This window comes from Rutidosis leptorrhynchoides, chromosome 3 (assembly GCF_046630445.1).
Source record: "Rutidosis leptorrhynchoides isolate AG116_Rl617_1_P2 chromosome 3, CSIRO_AGI_Rlap_v1, whole genome shotgun sequence".
Lineage (NCBI taxonomy): Eukaryota > Viridiplantae > Streptophyta > Magnoliopsida > Asterales > Asteraceae > Rutidosis > Rutidosis leptorrhynchoides.
In genome coordinates, this window is record NC_092335.1 from 664,201,498 (window position 1) to 664,220,068 (window position 18,571).

Sequence of the window (18,571 nt, forward strand, 5' to 3'; positions counted from 1 at the left end):
TCACTATAAAATTTTAATAAAAACTATAGATAGATTTTAATAATACCTCTAAAAGAAATTGAATCTCTCTGCAACTCGCAAGTGAAGATAACCCATTTTTCTACCGAAAGTAGTAGGAATAAAATTCCCACAAAAGTTTTCAAAAAAGGTAACTTTTTATTAATATGCATAAACATAAATCAAATCAAACTCTACAACTTCACACACACAAACACATACCAGTTTTATCCCTTTTTCATAATTTTATTTCACAAGCAAACAATTAATCAAAAATCAATCCTAATCCACCTTCATAACCATTAGTCACCGTCACCCTAATCCTTCAGTTAATCAATTAATGCATCACCAAACCCTAACCCTAAATCCCCACACTCTAATACCCAATAATGGATTACGTTATTCTCATCCATTCTCCATTCAAAACCCTAATTCAAGAATTTCACAATTCAGAATCAATGGATACAATTGTCGCCGTAGTTATGTAATTAGGAGTAATTATGTTCCGGTTAACTGTAAAAGTTATGGAATTGAGGTTCCGGTTTCTGAAAAACGAGCTATTTCTTCGATTAATTTAAGCAGTGAGAAGGAAATTGATGTAACTACGCTTGGAAATTTATGTGTGGATGTTGTGCTTAATGTTCCTGAATTGCCACCTTCTTCATTTGATGAAAGGAAACATTATATGGAACAGCTTTCTAAATCACCTCCTGATAAGGTTTTTTAGTTTTCAATTTTTATTTAATTTTAATTTTAGTTAGTATTACATAATTGAAAAACCATTGGCATGCTCAGATGGTAGGGTTGTTTGTATGAGTAAGAGGGTTTTATTTATGATAGGGTTTATCTGGTTATTGCTTATTTTTGTAACTGATATGCAATTGCTTAAAAAATTGGTTATTTCGTTATTTTTGAGGGAATAAGCACATGTTGGTGTATACTTACTTTGAAGTATACCTGGCAAACGGGTCGAGATGGGTCGGCTTAGGTCAGGATCAAATGGGTTTGGGTTGAAACGGGTCATGGGTCAAAATGGGTCAGAATTAAAAGGGGTCGAACAGGTTGGGTTGAGACCCGGGTCGGGTTGGGTCAAGACCCAGATCGCTTGGGTTGGGTCGGGTAGGAAGCGCGGATCGAAAATCGCTCGTCGAAATCTCCTCAAACACGTCGAAAACGCGCGTCGAAAATGTGTCTCGAAAAACCCGGCTTGAAAATGCTTCTTGAAAACGTGCCTCGAAAAACGCACCTCGATTAAATTTTAGTAGGACCCAATTGGGTCAAGCCTAGGACCCATTAAACTTTGAAAAGAAGTTGGGTTTTGATGAGTTTTTAAAATGAACTCCTCCTTTTTAATTTCTAATATGTGCTTGGACCCATTTGAGTCTTCAAGTAAACACAATAGATCTTTTTTGAGGCTTTGGGTCTTGTTTGCCATTTCTACTTTTAAGTGAATGTTTGATGGGCAAATAGAAATGAATAATTTTAGGTTCAGTTTTAGTGCTTACTATTTGGCTTACCAATAAGTTTTTATTGTAATTTACTTTATAGGTACAATGTGTGGTTTTTTTCTTGTAAAAATTCACAACTGTTGCCGTTTAATAAGCTGTAATAGGCAGTGTTTGGATGTTTATTTGTTACTGTAATTAAACTAATATAACTTTTTTTGGTGTTGCATATATTGTAAGTTGTTATATTGTTTAAAGATAGGTAAAATGAGTGTGTTATAGGAGTATATTCACCTATTTAAGTTTTTTACTTTAAGTCTTGACTTATTTGGCTTTACTTATAGAAATACTGGGAAGCCGGTGGTAACTGCAACATGGCTATAGCAGCAGCAAGGTTGGGTCTTCGTTGCAACGTGATTGGTCATATTGGGGATGAAATTTATGGGAAGTTTCTTTTAGAAGTGCTTCATGATGAGGGGATTAATGTGATAGGGATGAGAGAGGAGGAGGATGATATAATCAACAAAATGAGCAGTGAATATGAGACACTATTATGTTGGGTATTGGTGGACCCGTTGCAAAGGCACGGGTTTTGCAGGTACAAGTGTTTAAGTTAAGGTTCGTGCAAGTTTAAGTTGGTTTTTATGTTGAGGGGTTCCAACTTTCGGAAATAAAATTTCATCAGTGTAGAGATTGTAGTAGTGGTGGGTTGGTAATGGGTCAAGCTAGATCGGGTCGGAATGATAACCTTTAGTGTGGGTTGGGTTGGGTTGGGTTGGGTTGACCCATGGACATTATTTTTTTCCATTTTCTTTTAAATAGTCTATAGATATAGATAGATATAGATTTATAGATAATTAATGTGTTAGTTATGATTACAGTCTTTTGTCTTCATACTTTCGAGTAAAATGTTTTCGGAGCTTCTATGCAATAAAATCTTACATGGACAATTTTAACCCGTTTGGCCCATTTCATATGTTCTTTATTTATAGCTAGTTATATTTGATTTGATTTGAACTATTTGACTTGAGATAAATTACAATCGAAATATATGAAATAACTATGAGAGTCAAATTTAACACCTTTAGTAGTTGACCATGATTTGTTTATTAGTCGAGCAGATTTTAGCAAGGAGCCTGCATTTTCTTGGATGCGAACATTATCTGATGAAGTGAAGTCAAATATCAAGAAGTCAAAAGTCCTTTTCTGTAATGGCTACGGCTTCGATGAGCTTCCTGCAGGTCTGATTTCACGTGCCTTGGAGTACGCTGTTGAAGTTGGGACGTCTATATTTTTTGACCCTGGACCAAAAGGGAAGTCTCTAGCTGTTGGATCACCTGAAGAACAAGACGCACTTGTCAAGTTATTGAGGCTGAGTGACGTTCTTCTTTTAACTTCAGACGAGGTTTGCTTCATACTTTGTTCTCATTAAAGAATTTACTTTCCGGTCTTAAACGGGAATATTTTGGTAGAAATTCTGAAATGGGAGTAACTATATTTCTCAGTTCGGTTACATACAAAAAGATAACAACGGGAACAAAATATTGTAATCTTTCCTTAGAATTTTTAATTGATGTTAAGTGTTAATATTGCAAGTGAAACAGAAGAAAAAATTGTTGTAAATGTTGCATATTTACTATCACCTCTTGAATAATCTTGTACTAATTTTCAGCCACAATTTTTGTGTACTAGGCTGAATCGATGACTGGTTTGCGGAACCCTATAGCGGCTGGAAAGGAGTTGCTTAATGAAGGAGTTCGTACAAAATGGGTGATCATTAAGATGGGATCCAAGGGCTCGGTTCTAATCACTAGATCAGGCATATCATGTGCACCTTCATTTCAGGTAGCTGTTTTGTTCTTTTGTTGTATTTAGATCAATATAAGATAGTTGATGCTTTTAGTTTATCAAAATCGATGATAAATATATGTTCATAATGAATCAAAATAACAATTTAGATGAAAAACAAACTTGAATACATTTTTTGAAGTATTTGCAGACCTGAAAAGAAAATCACAATGCTCTAAAATCATGATGTAAAATCGTTAATAATTGTGGTACCACCAAGGCCACACAGCATAAGTGTACTAAAAAACGGCCGAGACGGCCGTCGCAATGGATGTTGCAATGGATTTACTTGTGTAGTGTCTGTAGTGTCGCAACGGATCTAAAAACGGGTAAAAAACGGTCAACGTCAGAACAACGGTTAATAATGGTCGAGGCGGGATGAGATGGGTTCGAGACGGATTTTGTCCAACGTTGACTTTTAATATATTTTTTAAACATAAACATTATTTCAAATTACAGGCAAATATTTCAAATTAAACATAGATATTTGCCTTTAATTTTAAATATTTATGTTTGATATATATATATATATATATATATATATATATATATATATAAAAGAGAGGGATGACTTTCTCTACTCTTGAGAGTGGTGTTTCACTCTAGGTGGAAAAATGACTTATCTTTATTCTCGGATAGGGGAAGGATTGTCTACATATTACCTCCCCCATACACCACTCATGTGGTATTGGGTATTGTTGTTGTTGTTGTATATATATATATATATATATATATATATATATATATATATATATATATATATATATATATATATATATATATATATAGGGGCAGGATCAATGGGGAAGTAACCAATCGGGGGGAAGCGGGGTGAAGCAAAATTATTTTTTTTTTTCGTTTTTTTGGAATTTTTTTTTCCGGCATCAAGATCACACGAAAATATGAACATTTAGAAGAGATGAATGTTATTATTTAGGCGGGAAAACGATCTTAAAAAATAACATTCAAGATAATATTGTTCGTGAAGAATATGAACGTTTTTTTTTCATGTTTTGTGAAGTAAAATTTAGCCCGGTTTAGGGTTTAGGGTTTAGGGTTTGGTGTTTTGGGTTTATTCATAAACCCAAAACACCAAACCCTAAACCCTAAACCCTAAACTCTAAACCGTTCGTGTTAAAAACTCAATCTAAGAATAAACACCAAACCCTAAACCCTAAACCCTAAACTCTAAACCGTTCGTGTTAAAAACTCAATCTAAATCCTAAATCTAAACCCTAAATCTAAACCCTAAACCCTAAATTTCTAAACCCTAATATCTAAACCCTATAAACCCTAATATCTAAACCCTAATATCTAAACCCCAATAGCTAAAACCTCAATATACGCTCGAAAAATACGATAATTGTTATACATTACTTCTTCGAGCGTTTTCCCGCCAAAATAAAAACATTTATCAAAAAGTGTCTCTACTAAATGTTCATATTTTCATCTCATCTATAATGTTCGTCTATAATGTTCGTGAACAAAGTTTTTTCAAAAAACGGAAAAAAAAAAAAAAGTTTTTGCTTCCCCCCGCTTCCCCCCGATTGGTTACTTCCCTCTTGATCCTCCAATATATATATATATATATATATATATATATATATATATGCATCTCGACCCCGTTTTGACCGTAGCGACGCTCCAAGGTCCTGACCGTCTCGTGTTTTTACAACCTTGCACAGCATCAGAATATAGACCAAAATACTGTATTATTTATCTGATAGATATCCCTTAAACCTATTATTAATTGTCAGTAGTATGTGACACTATAGAATTAGGAATTTGAGCTGATTTCTTTGGCAAAAGAACTTATGGCGGGGTCTTCTTTTGTCGCTTTGGGCTAAAAGTGTTTCGGGTCTCCTGACTCGACCTTCCTTGTTTGGATGAAGACCAAATGTCCCTTTTTAACCCAAACCTGTATTGACCCGGTACCTAACATATGTAACCCGCTAGTATCTTCACATTCTAATAAAAGTATGGCAAAACTCTCTTAACAGGTAAACGTGATCGACACTGTTGGATGTGGGGACAGCTTCGTGGCTGCAATTGCCTATGGCTACATTCACGATATGCCATTGGTTCATACATTAACAATAGCCAACGCTGTTGGTGCAGCAACCGCCACAGGTTGTGGGGCCGGTAGGAACGTTGCAAATTTGCAAAAAGTCACGGAACTTATAAAGGAATCAAATCTCAATGAAGATGAAACATTTTGGAAAATAGAAGTCGATGAAAATTCGAACAGAGGAGACGTCACAATTCTCTCTAAAATAGAAGTGAACGGAAACGGAAATGGATTTTTTAACCGTGTCAACCTCCAAAAGGTGGTTAGTGAGGTTCTGCATAGGCTTGAACTTCCATTAGCAGATGGGATATTGTCTTCTTGAAATTTATGATTTTTTTGTATGTTTAATTGTTTAGAGCAGGTAATGGAAATGTTAGAAACTGAGTTTTTGAGTTTGATGCATATTGATAGATCATTATTGATCATTTTCTTTTTTCTTTTGAATACTGAGTTGATCCTTGGTGTTTCTACTTTTACAAGACAAATATGGTGAAGCTTATATTATATTATATTATATTATATTATATTATATTATATTATATTATACATACATTACATTACATGTTCGAATCTGAGTGATAATTTGAAACAGATACAATGGTACGCATGAAAACATTAAAACATTTTCATTGGTACACTAGTCCCGTCGCCCTCGTGAGGAAGTTGATCATTCCCTAGTCCTCCAATTAGTCCTTGTCACCTTCAATGGTTCTGCCCTCCATTTTGTGGTCCCCTTCGATGGTTCCGTCCTCCATTTTGTGGTTATTTAAGGACGGATGGTTTGGAGTATTTACTTGTACTAATAGGTTTATTAATTGTAGAGTTAATTACAACTAGTTTCTACGGATTTATATCATATTATAGTATTATACCGATAATCTTTTTCTTTTAAAAGTTATACCAATATACCAATACCAATAGTCTTATACTTTATAAAATGCACAGTGATTGGTCCAAATTTTACTTGCATAATTCTTTGTATTGACAGTCGTTATAAAAATATCGTTAACTCAAATCATGGGCAATGCATCTAGAATGTGCCTCCATCTGTGCTCGTTTGCTTCTCATGAAGTATCGGTCAGAGTAACGTAGATGTAGTTAGTTAATGAAACAAACTAACCTGCGTTAAGTTTTGGACTATCTTTGTGCATTTTATAAATTACACGGACTACAGGTATACTTCTAAAAAGAAAATAAACTACCGGTGTAAGTCACATGAACCAATGATATCATTAACTCTTAATTGTACATTTGCTAATTAAATAATATAACCAGGTTCCAATATTAATGACTAAATATGTCATGGTTTAGAGTGATTTAGACTTGAGATAGTTTTGGTGAGGTGATGGTTTCCAGCCATACACCAACTTCACCTTCTAGATGCCGTAATCAAGATTTGTTTCTAGATATTCAAAGTAGGCAACTTTGAACACCATGTGGAAGTAGCAAAGTTGAAAACGGTGACGGCCGCCAACCTTCCACGTTCACACGTCACCTTCCTCGTTCACACCATTCACCGCCATAGAATTTTAGCTATAAATAGAGGTGCAAACCTCAGTTGTAAATCATCCCAAAATCACTCAGAGAAGTGTAATCACAACCTAGAGAGTGTGTGTGAGTTTGAGAGTTTTTTTTAAGAGTTTTGTAATACTCTGTAAATCTATTCTTGTAAGTAATAGAGTTATTTTCTCTCAAATTTGTATCTCCCAACGTCCAGGCGATCCTCTCTTCCTAACATGAGGAAGTCATGACGTGACAATTAGTTACTTAGTCCTGGTGAAGAAGATCTAATCTTTCACCCCTACTGAAAAAGGGCAATTAGCTTTGCGCTAGTGATACACTACTTAAGATTCAATTCGTAGGTTCTGCTTAGTTTTGCAAGCCTTTGTCATTATAATCAACCAAGTCAAATCCCGAATCTACCCGAATTTTGGTTAAGTTTTTCATTGTTGGTCTGAAACTCATGTTGTACAACCAAGTAAAAAAAACATCGAGTTGTAGCTCAATTGGTAGTGTCTACCTCTCTTATCAAGAGGTCAGGAGTTCAACTCCGAAATATTGCACTCAATGTTATCTCTGACTTGAAATATCTACTCAGGTCGCCTTTCGCTTAGTACGGGGGCAGCGGGGAGGGAGTTTCACCAGCCGTGCTCTTGGATTGGTTCGGGTTTCCTCCAGGGCAGTAGTTGGGGGCGGGTTATGCAACTACAGGAGATGAAAGCGTGGATGGTTTAGTCCCCTGAGTGATCCCAAATTGATGTCTAAAAAAAAAACATTGAAGCTGAGGAAGTACAATAAGGGCAAGCAAAATACACAATGATTTTTAAGTATCCGTAATTTATACGAGTATTTAATAAGGTCAGAAAATTTTTTGATACTACTACGTAATATTTACATTTAATAGTTAGTAATTTATTATAACTTTTATAATTTTATGTATATACTAATTACAAATTTTAATATTTTAACAAATTAATAAAAAAATACATTAACAAAATCCATATATTTTAGATTTAAACTAGATTATAAACGGCCCGCGCGTTGCGACGGGCATGTTTAGGTTCGCCTTTCATGTAGTTGATTTGTAGTAACCGTTGGTGCTTTTGTTGGCTGTTTACATTAACAAATTAGAAGTGGCTAAAGGGAGCCAACAGTGTTTACATTAACAAAGTGAAAGTGGCTACGACAAAATATGTAGTGTTGGTTAATGGCATTTGTTCCCGGCTTCAGTCCTTTTTTTCTTTGGGTTAGTTATTGTCACTTTATGGGGGTTACATTCTTCACACAGCTGGATTTTTTTCTGATTCTTGTTTTATTGTTGGTGTTGGTGCTATTTGAGTTGCAGGGTGAGCCTTTACATACAGGTTACGTCTATCGCTCAAATACCTACAATAATCAATAGATGAAGCAATTAGTGAATCTAAAGTTTAGCCCATAGATGCATATACAATTACAGTTTACAATTACAATCAATAGATACCAAAAAACTACATCATCTTTTATAGATGCAATTGATGGTGAAAATTCTAAAATTACACCCTACAAATCACTATCAAGTCTTGTAACAACATTTTGAAACAACTTGTCTTAAAACCTACTGCAAATTAGAAGGAAAGTATTGGGATTGTAACTTTATTGTATTGTGATTGTAAAATAGATTAAAGTAACATAGATGGCATAGCTTTAGCTTTTTCAATATGAACATAGTAGTAGCCCGAATAACAATATCCCAAAAAAAAAAAAAAATTACATTAACATAAAGCAACAAATATTTTTTACTTTGAGGATTGGACGAATTTAATATATCATTTGTGGAGTATGTTTTTGATCATTATCCACTCCAAGTTCTGGAATTCCCTTACCTGCAAACCGTGATACATGACAAATTAATCTTACATAATACAATTTTTTTCAAAGGATATCCAAAGAAATGTCATTTGAAACATACACGATGGAAATATTAAAACTTACATACCCATCAGTGGCAAAACTAATTTAGTTTTTACTTTTTAGGCAAAATTACATCCTAGTATATTTAATACAATTCGAATGTCCTAAAGTATTTTTTGTATATAGCTTACATGGATATCCAGAAGCAGACATACATTAGACATCAGTACATAATGATCTGTGAGGTAGTTTAGCATTGCGGGTTGATGCACCTTCACTTCTATCTTTTTTGTACTTGTGATTCGGACAAAGGTTGCATATAGCTTTTGGTTGTTCAATTCTGTAATGATCAAAAGATAAATAAGATGTGGCTATAATTATATTATATTCATAATCTATTTCATATAGTTTCTAAGAGGCTATTCCAGTCTCTTAACAGTCAGTTAAAATTCCAGTTGTTTCGGTTGGTTAACGGTCAATTGATATGTTAGGGTAATTGAACGTAAAAATAAAGGGATGAAAAGGAGGGTAAAAAAAGACCAATATTTAATCCATACGTGAAGCTAACAAACAACAAATGCATACACAAAAACGCAGTATTATCAACGATAAATAATTTATTAGTCAAAGTTCCGAAGCATCTGATAATAGCAATTTACAATTCCTCTAAAGAGTATTCTCACCGAATCCGTACATCCTATGAGCACCAATATTCAATCCGTATATTGTATTATGTATATGTCTTATGTCTTATGGTATACATGGTACCATGAATATAATGTTAAAGGCGGTGATTTATCCATGAGCAAGACTATAGTAAAAAAAGGTAGCGTAAACATTGGTACAATGAAGTGTTAATTATAACACTATAGTTCAAACAATATCAATACCAATGGTAAATGAGAGTTTGCCAGCAAGAAATGTTATAAGAGAAAGACATAATCTTCATAAATACTTTTGAAGTCTATTAGTAATTAACCGGAGTAGGTGTTTGTCAACCATAGTATTTCCTACCAATAAATGAACCACCAAAAAGACACTAATCTTGCTAAGTTAGCTGTTAATGTGTCACATTAGACGTAATTGATCCAATATTTGGTAAAATTTTCAAATATTAAAAGTAATCAAGTTTGTTGAATATTATACCGAAAGCAAGTGACATGTTGATTAATTTTTTTAATTGATAAAACTTGCTTGCCATAAGCCGTTTCTTCAGAAAGCATAATGACATCCGCACCTTGTCGTACTCTTATTGAAAGGGCAGAAACTTCAGCTCTTCCAGGCGTTGTGTGCACAATCAGGATTTCTAGGATGGAATTCGCTACTATGACCAGCATCTGCAAGTGTTCGTACCTTCTAATGTTGTAACCTGGTCAAATAATAGACAATCATGACATTAATTCGGCTTTGATATCTTCTGAATAATTCAACCAGAACAATAGAAAACTTCATTGACAGCGTGACCACATTTGGTTGCTTCCCTAGTACACTTGCATGACTACTTGAACATAGGCTTAAAATAGGTTAGCGATAGAGACACATTAGAGGTAGAAAGTAGTTATCTCATACTAATGCAATCTAAAATCATAAAAATATTCTTATTTATATAAAATCATACAATCAAACGTGCAATCTAGTAAATATTATCGATTATAGACCTGCAAAAATTCACGCTTACAAACCTTATATGTAAACACAAAAAACATATATATATATATATATATATATATATATATATATATATATATATATATATATATATATATATATATATATATATATATATATGTTATAATAATAATAATAATATAGATATGGATAGTCAATTTTGGTGTATACATATAGTCAATTTTGGTACACAAAGTATGTATTTTTATATTGAGATTTTAGGCTATAAATACTCATGAATGCAAGCATTAAACTTGCACCATTTCTCACACTTACAAAGTGTTTCTTTCTTTCTCTCCATTATCATCTTTGTTCTTACACTTCATTATTAGTATTCTAAATCAAGAATCAAATCACTAAAGGTAGTTATAAGCCTACTGAATTATAACATCAAGAATCAAACCACTAAAGGTAGTTATAAGCCTACTGAATTATAACACGTTATCAGCACGATAATCTTAATACTAAATATGGTTGGCTCTGCCACCAAAATGATATATGGTCGGTTATACCACCAAAATGATATATGGTCGGTTATACCACCAAAATGATATATGGTCGGTTATACCACCAAAATGATATATGGTCGGTTATACCACCAGAATGATATAGGTCGGTTATACCACCTGAAAAAATATATGGTCGACACTGTCGCCAAATTTTCATTTATGTTTACTAATATTTATATTTTTGTTATATAACATTTATTTATGATTGCTTACACATGGTCGACACTGTCACCTACTTATCATTTATGTTATATTAAATTTATGTTTAATGTTTATATACTTATGAATATAAATTGACTCTAATTTATCATGATGTTTGTTTTAATTTTTGATAATAGAAAATGTCGAATCTGGAAAAGCTTAAATTTACTCCTTTAGAATCAACTGGAAACAACTACATGCCATGGGTTATAAAAGTAAAAATGCATCTTAAATCAATGGGCATTCTTGAAACCATAAATGAAAACAACACTTGTTCTGAAAAAGAACAAGCTATGGCATGTTGCTTTATTCATCAACATATTGATGAATGCTTACAAAATAATTATGTGACTGTAGAAGATCCCCATGTTTTATGGGAAGGTCTCAAAAGCAGATTCAATAATCAAAGAGAAATTTTACTTCCAGCTGCAATGGAACAATGGAGAACATTAAGGTTCCAAGACTTTAAGAAAGTAAATGAATACAGCTCAGCTCTGTATAATACATGTTCACAACTTAAATTCTGTGGACATGAAATTAGTGATGCAGACATGATGGAGAAAACTTTCTCCACAATGAATGCTGCAAACATCACAGTGCAAAGAAATTTGAGAATGCTAAAGTTCAAAACATATCCTGAACTTAATTCATATCTCTTAGTTGCAGAGCAAAATGATGAGCTATTAATGAAAAATCAGCAATCCCGTCCTACTGGTACACTTGCAATCCCTGAAGCAAATACTGCAAATAATTATAAACAGGGACAAGGACGCGGGCAAGGTCGTGGTTATAATAACCATCACCATCATCATGCCAAAAGCCATAACTATGGTAGAAACCATCCTTATGGTAATGGTAATGGGCGTGGACGTGGTCGTGGCCGTGGTGGTCAAAGAAATAGTAATCCACGAAAATATAAATATCAACCACAAAACAAGCCCATTAAACAAGATGTTGAAGAAAATTCTTCTAAAAAATTCTGAAGAATCTTGCTACAGATGTGGTAGAATGGGCCACTGGGCTAATACTTGCCGAACATCTAAACATCTTGTTAAGATGTATCAGGATTCGCTGAAAGGTAAAGAAAAGGAAGTAAATTTTGTGGATAATATTGATCCAACAGTCACTGAGAAACCATCTGATTTATATGAAGATTTCTTGAATGTTTAAGTTGTGTGTCTTTTGAAAAATAAACGATTTAATATCGTCTGTCTTTGTCATTATGTTTGCTAAATGTTTCAGTACTATCTATTTGCGTTTAAAATATTGTGTAATATTAATGTACTCACTATTTATTTCTTATATATAAAGTTCAATATGAATTTTGCTGGAATTCAACATCAATCAAGTGGTGGAGATCTCTGTATAGCAGACAGTGGAACTACACACACTATACTTAAATCCGAGAAATATTTTATTGATCTAAAACCAACGGAAGGAACTATACATACAATATCAGGACCTGCTAACTTGATAAAAGGGATAGGAAAGGCAAATTTCATACTACCAAATGGTACAAAATTTTTAATAAATGATGCCTTATTTTCTCCCAAGTCAAGCAGAAATTTATTGAGTTTCTCCGACATATACCTTAACGGGTATGATTATCAGTCAGTGACAACAGAAAATGAGAAATATTTAAGTATCACTGACAAGAGTCATGTGGTTGAAAAACTGCCAAGACTTAGTTCTGGATTACATTATACACATATAAATGTACCAGAAATACATATGGTAGTTAACGAAAAATATATTGATCCTGGTGTATTCAGTTTATGGCATAACAGATTAGGCCATCCAGGATCAACAATGATGAAAAGGATTATTGAATGTACTCATGGACATCCACTAAAGGATAGAAAAATCCATCATGATACAATGGTTCCATGTACATCTTGCTCTCTTGGAAAATTGATAACTAGACCCTCACCACTTAAGGTTGAGAAAGAATCACCAATGTTTCTTGAAAGAATTCAAGGTGATATATGTGGACCAATTCATCCACCATGTGGACCATTTAGATATTTCATGGTTCTAATAGACGCATCTAGCAGATGGTCTCATGTTTGTCTGTTATCAAGCCGTAATGTGGCATTTGCAAAATTTCTTGCCCAAATTATTAAATTGAGAGCTCATTTTCCTGATTACACCATTAAAAGGGTGAGACTTGATAATGCTGGTGAATTTACATCTCAAGCATTTAATGACTATTGCATGTCTATAGGAATTGTTGTTGAACATTCTGTTGCTCATGTGCATACACAAAATGGTTTAGCCGAGTCATTGATTAAACGTTTACAGTTAATCGCTAGACCATTGATAATGAGAACAAAACTCCCTGTATCTATATGGGGTCATGCAATTTTACATGCTGCTGCATTGATTCGCATCAGACCAAGTGCAAGTCATAAATATTCCCCCCTACAACTTGCTTTTGGTCAAGAGCCAAATATTTCCCATCTTAGAACATTTGGTTGTGCAGTGTATGTTCCAATTGCGACACCACAACGTACAAAAATGGGTCCTCAAAGGAGGTTGGGAATATATGTTGGATATGAAACATCTTCAATATTAAGGTATATTGAACCTATGACAGGTGACGTTTTTACAGCACGTTTTGCTGATTGTCATTTTAATGAAACATTGTTCCCTAGATTAGGGGGAGAAATGAAAAATAAAGAAAATGATGTTTCATGGTGTGAACCTCAATTAAAGTATCTTGATCCTCGCACAAAAGAATGCGAGACAGAAGTTCAAAAGATAATGCATATACAAGAACTTGCAAATCAATTGCCTGATGCATTTACAGATACAAAAACGGTGACAAAATCATATATACCAGCAGTAAATACTCCAGCTCGAATTGAAATTCCAAAAGCTGGCAATAACGTCACTCATGAATCTTTGCCACGTCAGAAACGTGGAAGACCAATCGGTTCAAAGGATAAAAATCCTCGAAAAAGAAAATCAGCTGATAATGAAGTAAAAGAAAGTGTTCAAGAAGAACCACAAATCAGTACTCCTACTGCAGAGGAGATTGATGATGTCAATACAGAAATTGCAATCAATTATGCATATTCAAAAATATTATGGAACCGAAATGAAATGAAAAATCTTGATGAGAAATTTTCATTTAATGTTGCATATGACATCATGAATAATGATGATGATCCAGAACCAACATCTATGGTTGAATGTCAAAATAGACATGATTGGGCTCAATGGAAAGAAGCAATACGAGCTGAATTAGAATCACTCAATAAAAGAAAAGTTTTCGGATCCATCATTCTCACTCCTAAAGATGTGAAACCTGTAGGATACAGATGGATTTTTGTCCGAAAAAGAAATGAGAAAAATGAAGTTACAAGGTATAAAGCTAGACTTGTAGCTCAAGGTTTTTCTCAAAGACCGGGAATTGATTATGAAGAAACTTATTCTCCTGTTATGGATGCAATTACTTTTAGGTACTTAATCAGTCTGGCAGTTTCTAAAAATTTAGAAATGCATCTCATGGATGTTGTGACTGCTTATCTATATGGATCACTTGATAGTGATATATATATGAAGATACCTGAAGGATTTAAGGTACCAGAAGCATCAAATGCAAAACCCAAAGAAATGTATTCGATTAAATTACAAAGATCTTTATATGGGTTAAAACAATCGGGACGTATGTGGTATAACCGATTAAGTGATTACTTGATAAGCAAAGGGTATACAAATAATCTTACTTGCCCTTGTGTTTTCATTAAGAAAACAACATCCGGATATGTAATCATAGCTGTTTATGTTGATGATCTTAACATCATAGGTACAAATAAAGAGATCCATGAAGCCATTCAACTTCTAAAGAAAGAATTTGAAATGAAAGATCTCGGAAAAACCAAGTATTGCCTTGGTTTACAAATTGAGCATATGCCTAATGGTTTACTTGTACATCAAACAACATATACTGAAAAGATTTTGAAACGTTTCAATATGGACAAGGCAAAACCATTAAGTACTCCTATGGTTGTTAGATCACTCAATGTTGAAGCTGATCCATTTCGTCCATGTGAAGATCAAGAAGACATTCTTGGACCAGAAATACCATATCTTAGTGCAATTGGAGCTCTTATGTATCTTACAAATTGTACAAGACCTGACATTTCTTTTGCAGTTAATTTGTTGGCAAGGTTCAGCTCTGCTCCTACCAAAAGACACTGGAATGGGATCAAACACATATTTCGATACCTTCGAGGAACTACTGATTTAGGATTATTTTATTCTAACGAATCAAAACAAGATTTGGTTGGTTATGCAGATGCAGGTTATTTATCTGATCCACATAAAGCTAAATCTCAAACTGGATATGTATTCCTAAATGGAGGTACTGCAATATCATGGCGTTCTCAAAAACAAACACTTGTTGCTACATCGTCAAATCATGCCGAAGTGATTGCATTACATGAAGCTACTCGAGAATGTTTTTGGTTGAGATCAATGACACAACTCATTACTGATTCTTGTGGACTAGAACGCGATAAAAGTCCAACAACTATCTATGAAGATAATGCAGCTTGCATAGCACAGATGAAAGAAGGGTATATCAAAAGTGATCGAACAAAACACATACCACCTAGATTCTTCTCATACACTCAAAATCTCATTAAGGACAACCAGATTGAAATGAGATATGTGCAATCTAGCAAAAACTCTGCTGATCTTTTCACGAAAGCACTTCCAACTGCTATTTTCAGAACACACGTTCATAACATTGGCATGAGACATGTTCAAAAGATGTAACAGCTGAAGCGATGTCTACTTGAGGGGGAGTCAACTCCATGCTGCACTCTTTTTCCCTTAGCTAAAGTTTTTTCCCACTGGGTTTTCTTTAGCAAGGTTTTTAACGAGGCAGTAATTTATAGTTGATCTTCAACAAAATAAAATTGCTATCCAAGGGGGAGTGTTATAATAATAATAATAATATAGATATGGATAGTCAATTTTGGTGTATACATATAGTCAATTTTGGTACACAAAGTATGTATTTTTATATTGAGATTTTAGGCTATAAATACTCATGAATGCAAGCATTAAACTTGCACCATTTCTCACACTTACAAAGTGTTTCTTTCTTTCTCTCCATTATCATCTTTGTTCTTACACTTCATTATTAGTATTCTAAATCAAGAATCAAATCACTAAAGGTAGTTATAAGCCTACTGAATTATAACATCAAGAATCAAACCACTAAAGGTAGTTATAAGCCTACTGAATTATAACAATATATATATATTGTTATACCTCAGTTAATAGTGAACTTCGGGAGAGGCTTCGTAGTGGAAGAACAACATGCCAATAAATCACAATTTCAAAGCAAATTATTCAAAATCAAATAAGACAACATTTTAAGTGAATTGATAGCAAATATTTTACCTGTATTCAGTCATCGAAATACTTCTCAGAGTATTGGATATGAGCATAATTAATAAAATTAAAAAACTGTAATGAAATTAGGGATGCATTAATGGTCTATAATGACAAATTAAGCAAATAGTGTGTAGTTTTAAGTGAAAACTAAGAAATTTAGTTGATAGGTTATAAACCCTAGATATATCTACCTGTTGGTATGTATGTGAAATAGGGCGAAGTAGCGTGATTGATGAATGGCGTTGAAAGCAATTACAACGGCGACGATGACAGCGGCGCAAACGGCAGCGGTGACGGTGACGGAGAGGCAAGCGGCAACGGGACGACGATGCAGACGGCAGCGGTTACGATGAGGATTTGAGATGAAGTAGCCTGAGATTTGAGATTCATAGTTTTAGATATAAATTTGTTTGAAGGTTGGGTAGAGTTAAATAAGAAAAGAGTAGGTGAAGATGTGGTTGTGACTTGTGAGTAAGAGAGATGGAGGTGATTTGTTTTGAGAAGATGAAGAAGGTGGTGGAAGGGATGGAGGTTTTTAAGGAAGAGGTGAGATGTTTTGAGGGTTTTAGTGAAGGAAACTATAGTTTTTTTTTTTTTTTTTTGGGCTCTTTTAGCATGCAAGTATAATATAATATAATGACAAAATTTCATTCCTTGTCCCTGAATTTTATATCGATTTTGACTCCTTGTCCTTTTTCTTTTTTTTTTGTACATTCCTCGTTCCTAAACTATCAAAAGAGTACATCCCTCGTCCCCCCGTCTACTTTCTGTCAAAACCTGCCGTTACCCCTTATCACGTACATGTCATGTGAGGGTATTTTTGTCACTTCGTCTTATCCCTTCTCTTTTTTACTTCTCTCTTCCTAATTCATTCTGCAAAATTCTAATTTTGTCATTCTCCATATAATCCACCAATATCTATCATTATCATCAGATTCAAAATCGAAATTAAATCATCAAAACAAAACAAATCCAAATAAGAAAGCCAGATTCACAAGCTTCATACCCGCAGCTTCCAGAAGTAGTCAAATTGATTCATCTTATTTTCTTAATTTTTTTTTTCTTTTTATGTATTACTATATAAAATCAAAGGGAGAAGGATAAGCACCTCATACTCTCACTTTTTCTTGGCTTTCTTCTTACACTCTTCAACTTCTTCATCACTCATGACCTTCTTCTTTGAACCTTTCTCGGTCTCCTGAGGTCCCGATGTAATAAAGAAACCCCTAAAATCAGACTCCTGAGGTCTCCTGTTAGATCTACACAATTCAAGTAGATCTGCTAGTTTGAGTAAGAGCATATCTAATGGCGATTTGAGTAGATCTGCTCGTTTGATCGGTGTTGTTGACCATCGAAAAAGTTGAGCGAGAAGACAAAGGACTACTTGACCCGACAGGAAATGAGATATGGTTAGTGAATTTGATGATGATGATGTTTGGCTCTCATTTTGAATTTGATTTAGTTAATTGTTTAGAATTATTTTTTTTTTCTTTTTGGGTTCTTATGTTAATTTACATTCAGATTCATCATTTTAATATGAAAAATGAAATGGCCTAGAGAGCTGATATTTTTAATGGAATATTTGTAAATTTATTAGATTTAATCGTTTAATGTGGTTTGGATTTGAGTGTGTTTGTATTTGTATTTGGATTTGTTCATATGTAGCTTGAAGATAAAGATGAAGATGAATTGATTACTTGTACTATGTGTTTTAGTAGTAGTATATTTTATTTGAGAAAGAAGATCAGTTTGGGGAAGAAAACATCAAAAAGACTAAAATACCCTCACATGACATGCACGTGATAAGGGGTAACGGTAGGTTTTGACAGAAAGTAGACGGGGGACGAGGGATGTACTCTTTTGATAGTTTAGGGACGAGGAATGCACAAAAAAAAAAAAAAAAAAAAGGACAGGGAGTCAAAATCGATGTAAAGTTCAGGGACGAGGAATGAAATTTTGTCATAATATAATATAAGGATAAGATTTAAATTTAACTTTAACTCTTTTATAATAAATTAGTGAAATAACCCATG

General features: G+C 33.8%; 1 protein-coding gene and 1 long non-coding RNA gene across 2 annotated transcripts; one reads left to right on the plus strand and one right to left on the minus strand.

Moving 5' to 3' along the window:
* Positions 1–223: 223 nt before the first annotated feature.
* Positions 224–5,802, plus strand: LOC139899273 (fructokinase-1). Its single transcript, XM_071882095.1, has 5 exons — positions 224–715; positions 1,787–2,040; positions 2,556–2,847; positions 3,135–3,287; positions 5,291–5,802. The coding sequence occupies exons 1-5, from the start codon at positions 338–340 to the stop codon at positions 5,678–5,680; spliced, it is 1,467 nt and encodes a 488-aa protein (XP_071738196.1). The 5' UTR covers positions 224–337; the 3' UTR covers positions 5,681–5,802.
* Positions 5,803–9,948: 4,146 nt separating this feature from the next.
* LOC139899274 (uncharacterized) lies at positions 9,949–17,090 on the minus strand. Its single transcript, XR_011777406.1, has 4 exons — positions 16,730–17,090; positions 16,545–16,610; positions 16,413–16,440; positions 9,949–10,117 (listed from the first exon to the last, which is right to left on the minus strand). It is a non-coding gene; the product is annotated as an uncharacterized lncRNA (long non-coding RNA).
* Positions 17,091–18,571: the final 1,481 nt, after the last annotated feature.

Coding starts and splice junctions, on each gene's coding strand:
- LOC139899273 (XM_071882095.1), top strand. CDS start 338: ATGCATCACCAAACCCTAACCCTAAATCCCCACACTCTAATACCCAAT. Junction 2,041..2,555: donor CAAAGGCACGGGTTTTGCAG/GTACAAGTGTTT, acceptor TTTGTTTATTAG/TCGAGCAGATTTTAGCAAGG. Junction 2,848..3,134: donor TTCTTTTAACTTCAGACGAG/GTTTGCTTCATA, acceptor TTTGTGTACTAG/GCTGAATCGATGACTGGTTT.